Source organism: Apostichopus japonicus, chromosome 16 (genome assembly GCF_037975245.1).
Source record: "Apostichopus japonicus isolate 1M-3 chromosome 16, ASM3797524v1, whole genome shotgun sequence".
Classification (NCBI taxonomy): Eukaryota; Metazoa; Echinodermata; class Holothuroidea; order Aspidochirotida; family Stichopodidae; genus Apostichopus; species Apostichopus japonicus.
In genome coordinates this window covers 40011642-40027766 of record NC_092576.1, presented here as the reverse complement: position 1 = coordinate 40027766, position 16125 = coordinate 40011642, and the positions used below count along the sequence as shown (strand labels likewise).

The window sequence follows — 16125 nt, the reverse complement described above, 5'->3', positions numbered from 1 at the left end:
TGGATTTCTTTTTTCTTTAATCTGTTGATTTTATGCTTTCCTTATTTAATATGTTAACGCCTTACGTAGATGAAACCGCTACTGGGCTCGAGAACTATGACATATCACATTCCCTTTTTTCCCTTTTACAGCAACTTCGGTAGAAGATACGGAATGCATACAGACACAGTATTTTGAAATTGGTACAGTGGGACTAATTCCGTGTTCCTGCAATGCAAGCTCTTTGGCACTTATAGCTTGGGTCAATGTTAACGAAGGGAAGACCATATTGTTACACTCTAATGGCAAGAAAAATGGAGAAGGCTACGAATCTGGAGAATTTGATATTAACTCTAACGGATCGTTACTTATAAACAACGTGACCGCGAGCCATGAATCTGTATTCCGAGTATCAACGGCAATCTCCCTTATGGGTTCATCCAGTTCGAAGCTTTTCTGTGTGTACACAACCGGTATGTAGCTTTGATAGTTAAATTATTGTAGACCTAAAGTGTCAAAACGGAAATGAAGAAAAGTATGTGATAAAAACATGACATTATCGATCATTATCAAGTAAATAGAGCAAATAAACATATATAGTTGATTAATATGAATATACTAACTATGTCGTATTTGCAATTTGCCTGTGAATGAATACGTGTGTGTAAGTGACACTTGCTTGTAAACACGGTATACAAATATCATGGTTGATTAACTTCATATTTGGTATGTGGATCCATTGTTCAGAGCACTATAAACGCCACTTTTCTGCGAATGTCAAAGGTCATTTGAGGTTAAAAGAGGCCAAAGTCTGAAACCTTTGTAAACACGATAACTCAAAAAGTATATATTTCTTAAACTTCATACTTGGAAGTCTGAAAACCTTGTAAACGTGAAAACTCCAGAACTAAAGCTACAATTGATCTCATAGTTCCCCAATGCTATGATTTCCATTTAGTGAAGATAGTGTGGTCAACATCAGTTCAGTTAAGTGTTTTGACGGGGATTAATAGGTGTTTAACAAAACAAACAGGCATTCAAGAATTTGAATCTGTTTAAGAGTTGATTCTTGCTGCTATCTGCTTTAAACAAACTCACAGTGGACCTCGCCAGCTTGACCGGCTTAGAATCAAGGGTTCAATAGGTCAAATATGACAATATTTCAAAGTGTATAAACAATGTCATGTAACTCTTATTTACTAACAACAATTATCGAAGGGATAGTTGGTGACAGAGCTGATTTGTCAGCTCAAAATTGGTAAACAAAATGTCCATTTGCTCATATTTTCCAGAATTTAGTGATAGCCTTTGTCCATATTTCACATAGGAAGACTATTCTTTCTGGAAATTGAAACATTTTGAAATAAACATTCTGTACAGAAATTCTGTACGTGCATTAATTGGTTAACGCCCACAAGGGAGTGCTACTCATAAGAGCTGACATTTTCTGATCCTTTCTGGGTATCACTAAATTCTGGAAAATATGTAACTCACTTACTCTACATTAGTCAAATAGAAGTTATGTGTAATTTTGAGCAAATTGTTTGGCAAAGAGTCACAAAGCCAACTGGCCAAATGTTGGTTTTGATACCTTATTCGCAATAACATTGTGTGTGTACATTGAAACACATAACACGTTTAGGAGAGGTTTCACATCAGGGGAATATTTTTGATAACAACCATCAGGTCATCCAAGGTCATTGAAGGTTGCTATAAATGTGCAAAAACTGCCAACTTATAATAATAATTTTATGAGAATTTGTAAAGTGCTTTTATCCTGTTAAAAAAATGCTCAGAAGCTCTGCAGGAGCAAAGTACCCAAAATGGACACAACAGTTATCAAACAAATGGATACGCATTCATGAATAAGAATGTCTTGAGTTCTTTTTGGAAAGTTGACACATGCTGGATTGTTTACAGATGCAAGGGGAGACTGTGTCAGAGCTGTGGAGTTGATCTAGCAAGAAATGTCCCCCATAGGCGAAAGTGCGAATAGTAGGAACAGATAGGATATGTTGTAGGCTTGAACGAAGCACTCTGCTAGGTCTGTATTCTTGGAGAAGCTCTTTTAGGTGAACTGGGACTAACCATTCCTTGCTTTGAACACAAGGACAAGATTTGTATAATTGATTCTGTCCGCAATTCTTAGCTTATAGGCCATCAGCTGAAGCTCAAAATGTGGCTGTAAAATCAGTTTCGTTCCAGCAACACCGGGTCTAGATTTTTAATGCATTTTTGGGTAGTTTAATGCATCACAAACATTATATCAAAAGTTCTCCAAAAAATTTCCTGCAGTATTTTTGTAAGAAACCCTTGAAATTGGGTATGTTATGTAGACATTACGTGCTACGATGCTATGTATTAGGAACACATGTGTTAACGTTAGATTTGGTACAGTGGTGCATACATACCACTCTTTTCTTATATGTTAAATTACGACTGATATATTTTTTTTGTATAATAGTTGGGTCAGGGTTACAAGAATGGTGGAAGAGGATTCTGGTCTAAGGGTCAGTGAGGGTTGTTTTCAGGCATTACAAGTTGTGCCCCCCCCCCCTCCATTTTCGCCAAAATGGTAAAAAATCACATTTTCAACTTTGAAATATGAAATACAATTTTTGCACATTATAACTTAAGGGTTTTAATTATAAAAATGTACCACTTTTAATAAACTCAGATATAATGCTTTGTAATAAATCAAATATTTTTAGATTTTCCCCCTATGTTATGAATGCATTTCGTCTGTGCATGTATGCGTAAATACACACATATAATGAAAAGTTCCTCTCCATAATTGTTACACTCCCCATCCAAACTGTTTTACAAATGCGACCCCCTCCCCCTCTACTTTACATGTAGCTAAATCCCTAGTTACAATGAGATGTACCAATGCCCCAAGACCAGTGAGCTATTTCTTTTGTATAAATCAATATATAAGTTGGCACACTAAGACGTCATGGCATATCGTAGATGTGAAATAAAGTTATAGTCGGTATATATCCGTTACCGTAGTACTCTTTCTACAGTCTCCTGCAAAACTAGGTACTTTCTCCTTGTTACTGAAACGACATGTTTATAATTCGTATTCCTGCAAAAAGAGTTTCCAAGGGAGTTAACGCATAAAAGAAAAGATCGACAAGGTTTCGAATGGTATTTTGAATAATAATAGTTCTATATTCTACAAATAATATGAATAATAAAGGTGAATGGTACAAATAAGTGAATAACGAAGACAGTTAACTTAAGCCCCAGATATAAAGAAATAATGTATCTATTAAGACTGGGTCGATACACTCAATGGTGTAGTAGAGCTGGGCCTTTGCGATGATTCAAGATACAGGTTTTCATCAAAAGGCGCGGCGCGGAATTAATAAGTGATTAAAAGTTCATCCAAGGACAGTTGTACTAGTCTTAACAGTATCCACTTCAATTCACTGCATGGAAGTCAGATATGGTATGGAAAAGGGAAAGTCTATTCCGTATAGTAGAAGTGAAGATAATTAGATGAAATAAAAGTCACTAAAGACTTGAATATCCTTCAGTCAAAACTTGAACAGATGCACAGAACATATTAACAATATGAATAAAACAGGTAACGAAATGTTACGGCAAACAATAAAGAACCGTGATATTGGAACAGGGTCAGGGGCGATGGTTCCCCAACAACAGTATATAAACCTTTGACTGGTCTCACGACGCGGTATTTGCGTCATCGTCATCAGTAAATGTAGTTGTGAATATGCAAGAGGTAAAGCATGCCCATAACACCCTCCTCCCCCCTCCCATCCCCTCTAAAAAAAAAGTGTGATTTGAAGAAAATGTGGATATTTATCAAAGGTGTCTGGTAGGTAGGGTAATCTACGTAAAACTACTAATAGCTAAAATGAATATATGATTAAGGTCATGTTTACTGGTTCCTTTAAACTCTGGGGAACAAAATAATGACAACATGACTTTGAAAAAGTTAACCCTCTTCACAAACTTCAAACTTGATTAAAATTTCAGACTAAGATATCGAGATTTAACACCATCACAGTTCATCCTCCAAATCATCTTCCCCTGCATCAACAATCTCAACATCTTCTTGGAAGTTGCTGCAATTTCTATATTTACATAGGTCTGTACACGGTAGTTGTGCATTCATTCAGGAACATCTTCCTTTAAGACATTTGCCGACTCTACAGCTACTGCTGACACACTGAAGCAAAACATCTGGGTCAGGTGGCTTCGTCATCCAAGTGATTATAAGGTCATCATTTTCAAGTTTACATCCATGTCCCTCTGGTGAGAGTGCATCAATCCTTGGCTGCAATGCCCTACTGTGAATAGCAGCCTGGTTGATGCAGCGCTTAACATGCTGGATCAGAGCATCTTTTGTTGGTGGTAATCTCTGCTCTGAGGAGGAGATGAACAGAACACCTTGTACCATGAAATTGGATATTTTTGAGTCTCACATTTTATGATGGGGTACCAATATAATTACAATTCAGCTAGAAATATGTTGCAAATTTCTTTAATAATTTCAATGGAAAGATTAACCTGATATTGCATCTCAAAGCGTTTAGAGAATTTTTTAATTTTCCTTGGGGGAGGACCCCCATATTCCAAAAGTCCTAGATCCACCCCTGAACACTCAATGAACCACACATTGAAGAGAGTACTTTACCTTTCAAGATCTATATGTCTTCCTTGTCAAGAATTGTATCTAGTTTCTTCAACATAGAGAGTGGTTCCTCACTTCAATGGCAACACGGTCTTTTCCTCTAATATTCATAAAATCTGGGCTCATCTTTTTTCCGCTCTGCTGCTTGTCGAAGCAATACCTTAATAAAATGAAATAAAAAAAGCAAATTGTTTTGCATTTTCTGTTGATCAAAGTGTAAGTTTGAACAAATAAGAACTAAGACAATTTTATTTATATACCATGTGATCTGCTCATCTTCTATGGACAAACAAAGACACATTCAAATTTTGCAAACCAATGTCATGCAAAAAAGAATTAAAACAGGCTTTTTTTGACAGTACAGTACATTATCTCTTAATGTTATGGTTTAAATTATACAATGGTAGAGTATATCTGTTACTAATAGTAAAGGAGACAGATACTTGTTCATTTTGGTAAAGCTAGACAGGCTGACCATAAGACCTTGCAAACCTAACCTTATTGCACCTCTGTTACACTTATTTTTCTAACTAATATAATATCTCTATCATTCAAATAAAGGGCCACAGTAAGAAAACTATGAAGCCTGTATTTAACACTTAGGCTAGTGCCCCGGATGGAGAATTTGAAACAAATTACCGTTCCTACCACCTCATAACAAAACAAATCAGATGACCATGCCACTAAGTAATTATATTATGTTCAGGTCCAACACTGTGCCCTTTGACTTGGATTCTATCCCTTAAGAGCTACTGATCTTGCATTATGCAACTTCTCTTAACACTTTCACTATGCCACAGAAGTACAAGTAGAGTCGTGTAGTATGCTTAGGCTTACCTCCATCGAAAGTCTCTGCCTGCTGCAGCTTGTCCCGTTTGCAACGCCTAGTAATGTATTGTTTCTTTTCCCACATATAATAAATTGAACAGGCAATACACCAGAGCTTCTGCTTGGTTTCCTCGATCTTTTCCGTCAATTCTTCGTTTTAAATCATATGGGGTCTCCTCTGGAACTGTCCGTTTTCTTGCAGCAATGTGCTTGCTATCAACGAACCGCCTGTAACACTTATCGTGGAACCCCATCATACTATGCTGTTGAACACACGCTTGATCGTAGTAGGCCATGGAGTAATCAGTAGTACGGCGATATCACTGTCTCCGCCGCTGAGATTAAGCCAATCTTTAGCGCAGGAAGTAACTTTATTCCATCGTTTATTCGTCAGTGCCTAAGTTGAATGCTTCAAATTTTACAGATTCAATGTGCACTGAGCACTGTAGATTTCCGTGTGTCGGAGACTGACTAGCGCCCGTGGGAGCCGCCATGTTTGTTGTTTTCCACAAAGATTGCACACAGAACTCATGGCTCATTGGACAATTCATATCACATGGTACAGATATCTCACTGGCGCACAACTTTTGAACGTAAAACGGCAGGTTTCTTAACATACGCAATTAAAAATATAGTTCGATCTTTCGAGCGGAATTGCAAAAAAACTGCAGGAAAGTACATGGAGAACTTTTGGATCATTAATCTTAGTTAATTTATGTATTCAATGCTGTAGAGAAATTTTAGACCCGCAGTTGCTGGAACGAAACAAGCGAATTTAGACCTTCAGCTGATGGCCTATTATGCTTATTTTGCAACAACTGCTAGTCCTAATATGGCTGGTATATTGGAACAAGTTGTGAATTAGGTAGAGGAATGTGTTAAAAAATAACCGTTATGTGATTCAAGATCACCAAAGGTCAATTAAGGGTCAAAATGTGTTTTTTTTTTTGGGCAATAACTTGTGAAACTCCCACTGACATGGTTGATATTTTGGTAATAGTTGTAAATGGGGTAAGGGATCGATTCCACCCATAACCGTCATGTGATCCAAGGTCAGCAAAGGTCAATTAGTCGTCAAAAGTAGTATTTTTGCAATAACATGAGAACAAAATGTCCGTCAAGGTTGGGAGTTAAGCTATTGTAATCCAATAGTCGACTCGAATCTGGGTGACCTTTGATCTCAGGTTGACCTCTGGTGACCTATATTAGTTTCCATTGTTATTTGAATTTTCGTAGCCATATTCGGATCTCAAAGGTACCTTCTGATCAATATTGTCCATGGGTTGACCCTGTGTGACGTTACTGTGCGAAGTTATCAGAGGTCAAGGTTTTGTTTGGTTTAATAAGTACATGTGGCAAGGATGGTCGTACATACATGTCATGTTGCTTTTTTGAATCAGTGTGTCAAACTACATCTTACTATTAGGTCAAATGGTCAAATCTTGAAAAATATGCTCACTTTGGGAGATATGGGGCAAAGAAAAAGTGTGTCAATAATTTGATATAATATAGAGCTCTGTGTGCTATACAGGAGAAATCTACTCCCACTTCAATCGGACACCAGGTTCTCAAGTTATAAAGCCAAAGGTTGGTTTTGATACCTTTTTAGCAATAACATTGTGTGTGTACATTGGAGCAATTAACAATTTTAAGACAGATTTCACATCATCAAAGGGAATATTTTTGTTAAGTACCATCAGGTCATCCAAGGTAATTCAAGTTTGCTTAAATGTGCAAAAACCTGCCAACTTATGCTAAGTTTTGCAACAACTCCTAGTCACACAGTCTGACATGGCTGATACAGTATATTGGCAAAAATTGTGAATGAAGTAGGGGCACATTTTCCAAAATAACCGTGATGTGCTCCAAGGTCACCAAAGGTCAATTATGGATCAAAATGTGAAGTTTTGGCAATAACTTGTGAAACTACCACTGACAAGGGCTGACATGGTTGATATTTGTGTGCTAGTTGTGAATGGGGTAAGGGATCGTTTCAAACATAACAGTCATGTGATCCAAGGTCAAAATGGTCAATTAGTGGTCAAAAACTATTATTTCTGCAATAACTTGAGAATCAAATGTCCATCAAGGTTGGGAGTTACGCTATTGTAATCCAATAGGGTGACATTTGACCTCAGGTTGACCTCCACTGACCCGTAATAGTTTCTTTTAAGTCGATTCTTTGAATTTTCATGGGCATCTTTCGATCTTAATTGTTCATAATTTGACTCCTCTGCAACATTTGTATGCTAAGTCATTAGAGATCAAGGTTTTGTTTTGTTTTGTTAAAATTCTTAATAAGTATCTTTAGGATTCATTCTGTGAGTTCTGTTAAAAATAGCCAACTATTGCTCATATCAGACACCTGGTCCTCAACAGGTTCTCAAAAGGACTAACGGTTGATTTGTGATATTTTGGCGATAATTTTATGTGTGTACACCGGACCACAAAACAAATTTAAGACAGTGCTGCTCCCTTGTAAATATTCCTTACAAGCAAGGAACCATAGTGCCCTTGGGCTCTTGCTGAATGAACATCTTTCATTCTTTCTTTTCTAAAAGCAACAACTTCTTCTGATAAGAACTAACATTTCTTTTGAATCCTACAAACCATTGAGTTTGTTTGAAAATAAATATATAGGTCTATCCATGCCAAATCACCAGATGTTTGGGTCGATTCCACGTAGAAACCTCTCAGAATCGTCTGAAATTGCTATGGTGTCTTGCCACATGTCTCAAAGGATACGGCCACGCCTGGCAATCAAAATTTTCCCTCAATTTTGGAGGCATCTTTTGCATAAATGTCTGATATTGCAGATATTGTGGAAGACATGTGACCAGTCTTCGAACTTTGCTAATGTTGAGGAAAATTTGAGGAAAAGTAATTCTTTGGCAGAAAATGAGATAGTGGCCTTTTCTGGGCCCTACATTGAGTGTGCTCCATATTCACAAACAAAGGCATGTTTGAGAAATAATTTGCATAGGATCCTTGTCCAGTGGTAGTTGTACAGGAAGAGTGCCCAAAAAAAGTCAAGCGTGTCGTACGTTTTACGAACAGCGCCCTCATATTTAAGAAATCTCACTTCTGGCCCTAATTGAGGGTCCACTTTGGGCCTGTGAGTACATTTCAATTTTTCTTTAAATACCATTTTTCAAGACTGTATTGATCTTATTTATGAAAACTCAAGTAAAAAACTTGTGTATTTAATGTTATCTTATCAAATTTACGACTCGATATGAAAATGCTTGCAAAAGCTGATTTGAGTAATTAAAATGACAACAACTTATTAGAATTTGCATACAGGTGCTTAACAATTTAGAGGGTAGTACTGTACACTAGCATAGGGACTACAAATAAACTGCATTTTCAGGGTCATATGCCTAACGATGCTTGTGAACAGCACCCTCAAACAGAACATTTCACCAATATTTTGGGCATTTAAAGGTCAAATTTGGTCATAATTAAAAGGTTTATTTATGGTTTTCAATACAAAACTACTCTTACAAATTAGCAAACAACAAATACACAGAAATGTAACCTTACATAATGCGTAAGTATACATCGATTACGTAAGTGTGCATCGATTACATAAGTATGCAAATCGAGGAGGTGGGTATAAAAGGTTACATCCTACACACCATTGGACGAGGGCAGCATTGACCTTTTCCCGAACTCGACCAAGCGGAAATAACACACATCGGCAACTATGACACCTCATATACTATTGTTTTCCTCATTGGATGAAGGATTTAAATACATTGTTAACAATTTAGTGAATGATTTTGTTAGTTAAAGCTTCAATATGGTACCATTTACTCAGCTGTTGCATTGATAAAAATGTGCCCAAATTTGAAATGTTCAGAGCTGCTATATCATAAATTTTCACCCAAAGATGCAGCAAACTTTGCAGGCAATTTTGGTAACAGAAACTTTCACGCATTGGAGTATCAGAATAACCAACTATATCAAACTGATCTTTCTGAAACAATATACGGTTACATGGAACAGTCTTGTTCTTCAATAACTTTCAAATATAGCCACGTGCCTATCAATAACCAATGTGATCGTTACTAGCAAATGTACTGTTCATTGTTTTTTATCTCAATACATTACATGTATACTTGTATACAGATATTGTAACAGTAAGTGGGACTCTCTCTTCTCTTAAAAAATTTTCAGCGTCTTCATATAAAGTTCTTTTTCTCTGGAATTTTCAGAGCAAGCATATATCATATAGGCCAACAAAAGTTACTATTTTTTATTCCAGAATTTTATCTCACTTTATGACTTTTTCACCGATTTATGTCCAAATCGGGCCAATTTGGACTGAAATACAGTTGAAATAACCCATTTTTGCACACGCTCTGAAACCTGTGTTATTGCGCAATCGTTAAACACTTCGCAAAAGCGGTGAAATGCATTGTGGGAGCTAAGCCCATCACTAGATTTTAGTACACTGCGGCTTGGATATCGTCTGAAAATCCGTTTTAATACATATTCATAAAGCAGCCATCGAATTGCTTCAAGCAAAACTTTGTACAAAAGAAGTTGAATATTCATTAAATATCTGTTTGCGACGATGTCGGACTCACAATGTGGATGAAATTCGAAAATTACTTTGCCTCGGCTTGAAAAATAAAAACGAAACGTAAGTAAAATCCTTTCATCTTTCGAATTGCACATTTTCCGTTTTCAAGGAAGTACCACCTCCATCGTCCGGTCGATTGTTTAAAACAAGTTAAACAATGATTTGAGGCTAAATTCGGAGTTTTTCCAGCATTCTGGGTTGATTTAAAGTGACATTTTTTAAGGTTGCACTTGTAAACGGGCATCAACGTATCCTATCGTGGTTAATTGCATATGTACATGTATATGCACGTTACCATAGTGTGTAGCCTAGGGTTGTAGTTTTAAGTATTCTATAGTGCAGTGTACTCATATTACGGGACCGTGTGTTTATGAATTATGAATATGTTTGCTTTCAAGACATCGTTTAGGAATACAATGTGGTTGCCTTGAATTTTGGAGGACTTAAGCACTTAGTAGTAGGGTAGTGATAGTACAACTACACAATACTAAGCCTATGCTGGTATTATTAGTTTACTTCTGACTAGAACTGTCACTGGTGGTTTTCAGCACTGGCAATACCTTCATGCCCAGTAGCATGGTGGGCTCATAATTGATGCACTTAAGGATTTGATCAATGATATATATCAAGGAAAAATCCAAATTACTCAACTGTATGTGTTTTTCATATGTGTAGTTCCTCAGAAATGTTCTGATCTCAAAATATTTAAGTTTCTGTGCTTATGCATCGTACAATTCAGCAGAATTTGACCACAAAATGTCTGCCGTGCCAAGTTCTTTCATACCCCTGTTTGCTATGCTCTGACTCTGAGCCTCTAAGCTCAGACAGGTCATGTCCCAGAGAGTAGTGTTATCATATTGAGGTAATGTTGGGAATTTTTAGGGTGTAAGATTTCCAATTGGCCAAAAAACGTGCAAAACTTGGGGGAGGATGTTAAAAGCTTAAAAAATACCACAACTTGGTCAGCAAATGCATTCAAAATCATGAAATATGTAATTCTGCTTGACTGCAAAAAGTTTAGGTGGCCTGCTGTATCGTTGCTAGTAATAATTTAAGGTGCGTCAATTACGGGGGTGCGTCAGTTATGAAGCCTTTACTATACATATAATAGTACTTGAAAATTAAATAAGCTTATATTAAAAAAAAGTACTGCCTTGGTCGGCTCTGGTTAGTACTAAGTATAGCTTTACCTTGTGTGATTTTATCTGGTGTACCCAGATACATAGGCCCACCTGCTAATTGTGGATAAAGTACTGTAGGCTACATTACAGGTTGGTCGAGTCAGTGACAATTTAACATTGGTTCTCTACTTTGCCCAATGGATAAGTGTGCACTGAATTTTCGTACAGTGTTTGCAACGCATTTTGTCAGTATTCTTTTGTTTGTGAATTCATATAGCAGTTATTTTTTTTTTTTTTTTGGTTTTTGGTTGTGCATGTGCCTATTTCACTTTGTTTTGAAATTCTCCACCCTGTAATGCTGTATGTTTCTGTCATTTTCAGAGAGAAAATGCATTTACAAGTTCCACTACAACGTGTTATGTAATATGGGCTTGTTGCATTTAAAAGCAATGTGAAGTCATTCGTCATGTGACTTTATATATTGTCTCCTATTATCCAACGTTCTGTTTTTATTATTGTTTTCTTTCATTTTCAGGACTCTTTCTGCATCTGCAGGTTGGATTCTCCTATGTGGGCACTTGGGATATAGTAACTTTTTGGACTTCTTAATTTAATTCAGAACTTTTCACGCCATTTCATGCATTGCCTTGATTCAATAAACTTTGATTAACCTAGAAAAACAACTTCTTGTAATATTTTTTTGCACTAAATCGTACATTCATATTCACCAGTGTGAAGAAAAATTAACAAGAGGTTCCTACATAAGATGTACATTTCACGTATCCAAAAATACTTTTCAATTCATCACGAAGAGCTGATTGATGTCTAGGAACCTGATACATCATAAACTATATGACCAAAAAGTCCAACAGAGACTGACCCAAGATGAAGGATATCACATAAAAAACAAGTTCTTAAATATTCTATGACATTAATAAACCTTGCAACGCTGTTCTCTCGACAAACAGGCAATGGGCGCTAAAGGCAACACTCGCAGGAATGAAGTGTAACCTGCAGAGACTTTTCGTTGCAGAGTAGCGTAAATGCAAGTTCTGTATTTGTTGTACCATGATTGATATTGAAAATTGTAGAGACAGAACAAAGATATGAAACTAGGAATCGAAATTAGAACTTCCAGTATTGAGATACTGCGTCATTGATGCTCTTGTTTTTATCTCAATACATTACATGTATAGAGATATTGTAACAGTAAGTGGGACTCTCTCTTCTCTTAAAAAATTTTCAGCGTCTTCATACAAAGTTCTTTTTCTCTGAAATTTCCAGAGCAAGCATATATCATATAGGCCAACAAAAGTTACTATTTTTTATTCCAGAATTGTATCTCATTCCATGACTTTTTCACCGATTTATGTCCAAATTTGGCCAAATCCCTCTGAAAAACCATTGAACCAAGGCTTTTTTGCACACGCTCCAAAACTTGTTTGTTTCCTTGTTTTTGATAATTAAGCCCCGCCCCCAAGTCTGGTTTGTAGCAGATTGGCAATGACTCAAGCCCCGCCTCCAAGTCTGGTTTGTAGCAGATTGGCAATGACTCAAGCCCCGCCTCCAATTCTGGTTTGTAGCAGATTGGTTAGGACTCATGGCAGCTACATGTTAGATATACGAAAATGGCCACCCTCGCGACCAATTTTCAAAATTTATTGCACACTAATTTCATACACATTGTCGTACTGCATTTAATTTATATTAGGACTTCGTCTGTTTATAGCTCCATGGTTTTAGTAATATCAATTTAAGGATTGTACTGTTGTTCAGGTAGTTTTTCAGAGCAAGAGTCATGATAAGTTTGTTTGATTGCCCATCAGGTATTTTTGTATAATTACGTATACACATTGTTGTGTTTACAAGTTTAGGCTAGGCCTACAGTAGTGCATCCTATATTAGGCCTACATTTAGTATTGGCCACATTAGCATTGTACTGGTGGTGTTCAGGCAGTTTTGGGCCAGGGTACAGTAAGTTTGTTCGATTGCCTTACAGTGTGTTTTAATTTTAACTTAAGTTTCCAACTTATATTTTAACTGTGACTCCATAAATTTAACATAATGTGAATGGGATAATACAACAACTATTAGTTTGGAATAGAGTGTATATTGTGCATATCTAGAACGAAGCATCATTATGAATTAACAGCCTGTTTGGTATATTTCTTTAACCCCCCCCCCCCAAAAAAAAGAAAGAATTAAGAACAAAACTTATAATCTATCACATTTTATTTTCACTGGAGTATGTATAAAAGAGGAGCCAGCCATAGCATCACAACTTTTATAAGACTATAAAAATTGGATAAGGTTATGTTTATTTTAGAGATGCACCGGATCCAAATTTTTGGATCCGGCCGGAACCGGATTTTGCCGGATAGTACGTGAAATCCGGCCGGATAAAATCCGGCCGGAACCGGATTTTTTCATTACACAAAAGAAATCATTAATAAGAAGTAGAAGTATGAAACAAGGAGCAAATCTTAGGTGAGGTATATGCATATTACAAAGAAGGTGAAATTAAGACCCCATTTATGAGATTAAATATGACTTGAAGTGGTGTAATCTACATTCTTTAATAAAATAACTACAATATTAAACTGATGAAGGCTGCAAGAAATGATTTCACTGCAAACTTTATTTGTTGTATATAGCTTCATATAATTACAGTAGTTGTATTTTTTTGGTTGATCTTTAGAAACAGTGGGTCAGACCATTGAGAAAATTAAATTAAACATGTTAAACCTAATGTTTCCTTACTTTGAATGTTTTTATTAATTTTTGGAAATAGTTAACATTGATTTAAGTTAATACCAACACCTTTTTAAGGGATGATTCAGGCCAGATTTTGAAAAAGATCCGGCCGGATTTTGAAAAATATCCGGCCGGAACCGGATAATTTCTCACTATCCGGCCGGATAGTCCGGCCGGACCGGATATCCGGTGCATCCCTATTTTATTTATAAGGATATAAGATGTATAACTATAAGGTTATAAGAAGTATGTTTAGCTTCATTTATAAGGATATAAGATGTATAACTATAAGGTTATAAGAAGTATGTTTAGCTTTCTTTTGAACCTGTGATGTTTGACATCAAATATTCAAAGAATTAAAAGAAAATACTAATATGGAGAGGAACTGGGGTGGCTATAAGGGGAGGAGGAGGCCACCCATCACTTTCAATTAAAAACTTGTAATCTACTTGTACATTATTTTTTCCAAGTCATAAATCCACGAAATCTTCATGTCAAAATTATTGAGAAGGAAAAACGTGGGTTGTTTTGATACTTGGAAGTGTACACAGTTTTGATGGTAGTCACCACTACAGTCTAGAGTAACGTACAGTAGGTCGATAGACCTAGCTTTCTCAAGGTGGGCATCAAGAATATGGTGGAGTTGTTCGCCTCTTCTTATTTGACTGTTGTCATTGACGTCAAACTATATGACCAAAAATATTATATATATTGATATTGATAATTGTAGAGACAGAGCAAAGATATGAAACGAGCAATCGAAATTAGAACTTCCAGTATTGAGATACTGCATCATTGATGCTCTTGTTTTTTTTTTTGTTTTTTTTTTAGTGAAACCAGCTATAACCATTCCAGTCATCGAGGAGTGTTTGAATACATACGGTACTACCTGTGTTAAGTCTACAGCCGATTCCGTTGAAGTTAACTGCTCTGTCAGAGACAGCCGTCCTGCAGTCAAATTAAGTTGGACGATAATAACTCATGGTGGCGATCACATCCTACCATCAAACTACAGGAATTTCACAACTGATAATGTAACATATACATCACATGTTACAACAACGTTCTCTTTCGGGGAGTCATCTGTCTTAAGTCTTCTGGTCTGCCGAGCGAATAGTGTTCCACTGATTCTAGTGGAAGACAAAAACGTTCTTTTGATTGAAAAAGGGATGGATTACACTTCTTTGGCAACTCCCATTAGAATATATTTGAAGATCCATAAACCGATGAATTTATCCTGTACAGACCTTGGAATAAATTTAGTCGTTTGGAAGTGGTCACCTCAACAAGATGCTTTTGAAACTCTGTATGTTAGCATCTTTCAGAAAAGTAATCACACAAAAATCAGCAACAAGGAATACAAACTAGAAGATGAGGGCAGTCTTTCTTTACAGAACACGTTGGTAGAACACGAAGGACTCTACGCGTGTGTTTACGATAACGGTGTCAGTGGCGGCATTGTGCTGTACGATGTGCTTGTGATGGGTAAGATCATTTATATTATTTTATCTTTAATGCTTCTCAGTCTCTACCGAATCACCATAATAGCATAAATACATGGTTATTTGCATAAATTTTCCCAAAGTGCATAAAACGCTGTTTCATCAAATTATCAAACTGTTACTATGTTAGTTCATAATCAGTTTCAATGAAAGCATGTTATGGGCTTTTTATCAATATTTATCTTTCTCACACACCCCTGTCTGTTCGATTTCTTTCAGTTCCCTGTTGCTTAATTTCTATCAGGCAATCAATGAGCCAATAACACTATCCATGTCAGTACAAGTCAAATCTACATGGAATGAAGATAATTGAAATCTCCCGTGGACACCGTATATATTCTATTAGGAATTGGCCATGTTATACTGATAATTTCTGTTTGTGTATCAATACCTTGGAAAATTGTGGCGAATCCGTTCTTCCTCGTAAAAGATGCAGTCTTATAATTTACACTACAGTCGCAAGTAAATTTGCATAGACAAAACAAACTGACGTATAAATCTAGATACCTGCACATGTGTCATGCCTTTCAAACGGATTTGGATAAGGTTTTTACCTGGTCTCAGGGGTGGCAAATGCTTTTTAATATTGATAAATGCAAGGTAATGCACACTGGTAGTAGTAACCAACAGTTTACATACACTTTTAACGGTGTGGAGTTACAGGAGGTCTCCGTTGAAAGAGACCTAGGT

The 16125-nt window shown here is 36.5% G+C and overlaps 1 protein-coding gene and 2 long non-coding RNA genes across 4 annotated transcripts in view; 1 reads left to right on the top strand and 2 right to left on the bottom strand.

Annotated features, from left to right (window-relative positions):
* The window catches only part of LOC139982934 (uncharacterized), a 149378-nt gene that overhangs the window by 68106 nt on the left and 65147 nt on the right, over positions 1-16125 (bottom strand). The gene's annotated exons all lie outside the window — the stretch shown is intronic.
* LOC139982927 (uncharacterized) overlaps positions 1-16125 on the top strand; it is a 58834-nt gene that overhangs the window by 8596 nt on the left and 34113 nt on the right. Inside the window, exons 3-4 of the mRNA XM_071996132.1 lie at positions 132-452; positions 14765-15418. Coding sequence (XP_071852233.1) covers positions 132-452; positions 14765-15418 — 975 coding nt within the window. The remainder of the gene's footprint in view (positions 1-131; positions 453-14764; positions 15419-16125) is intronic.
* On the bottom strand, positions 2514-5621 carry LOC139982674 (uncharacterized). Of its 2 annotated transcripts, XR_011798233.1 has the most exons (3): positions 5480-5621; positions 4646-4802; positions 2514-4374 (listed from the first exon to the last, which is right to left on the bottom strand). It is a non-coding gene; the product is annotated as an uncharacterized lncRNA (long non-coding RNA). The 2 variants fall into 2 exon arrangements; XR_011798232.1 differs by having other exon boundaries at positions 2514-4802.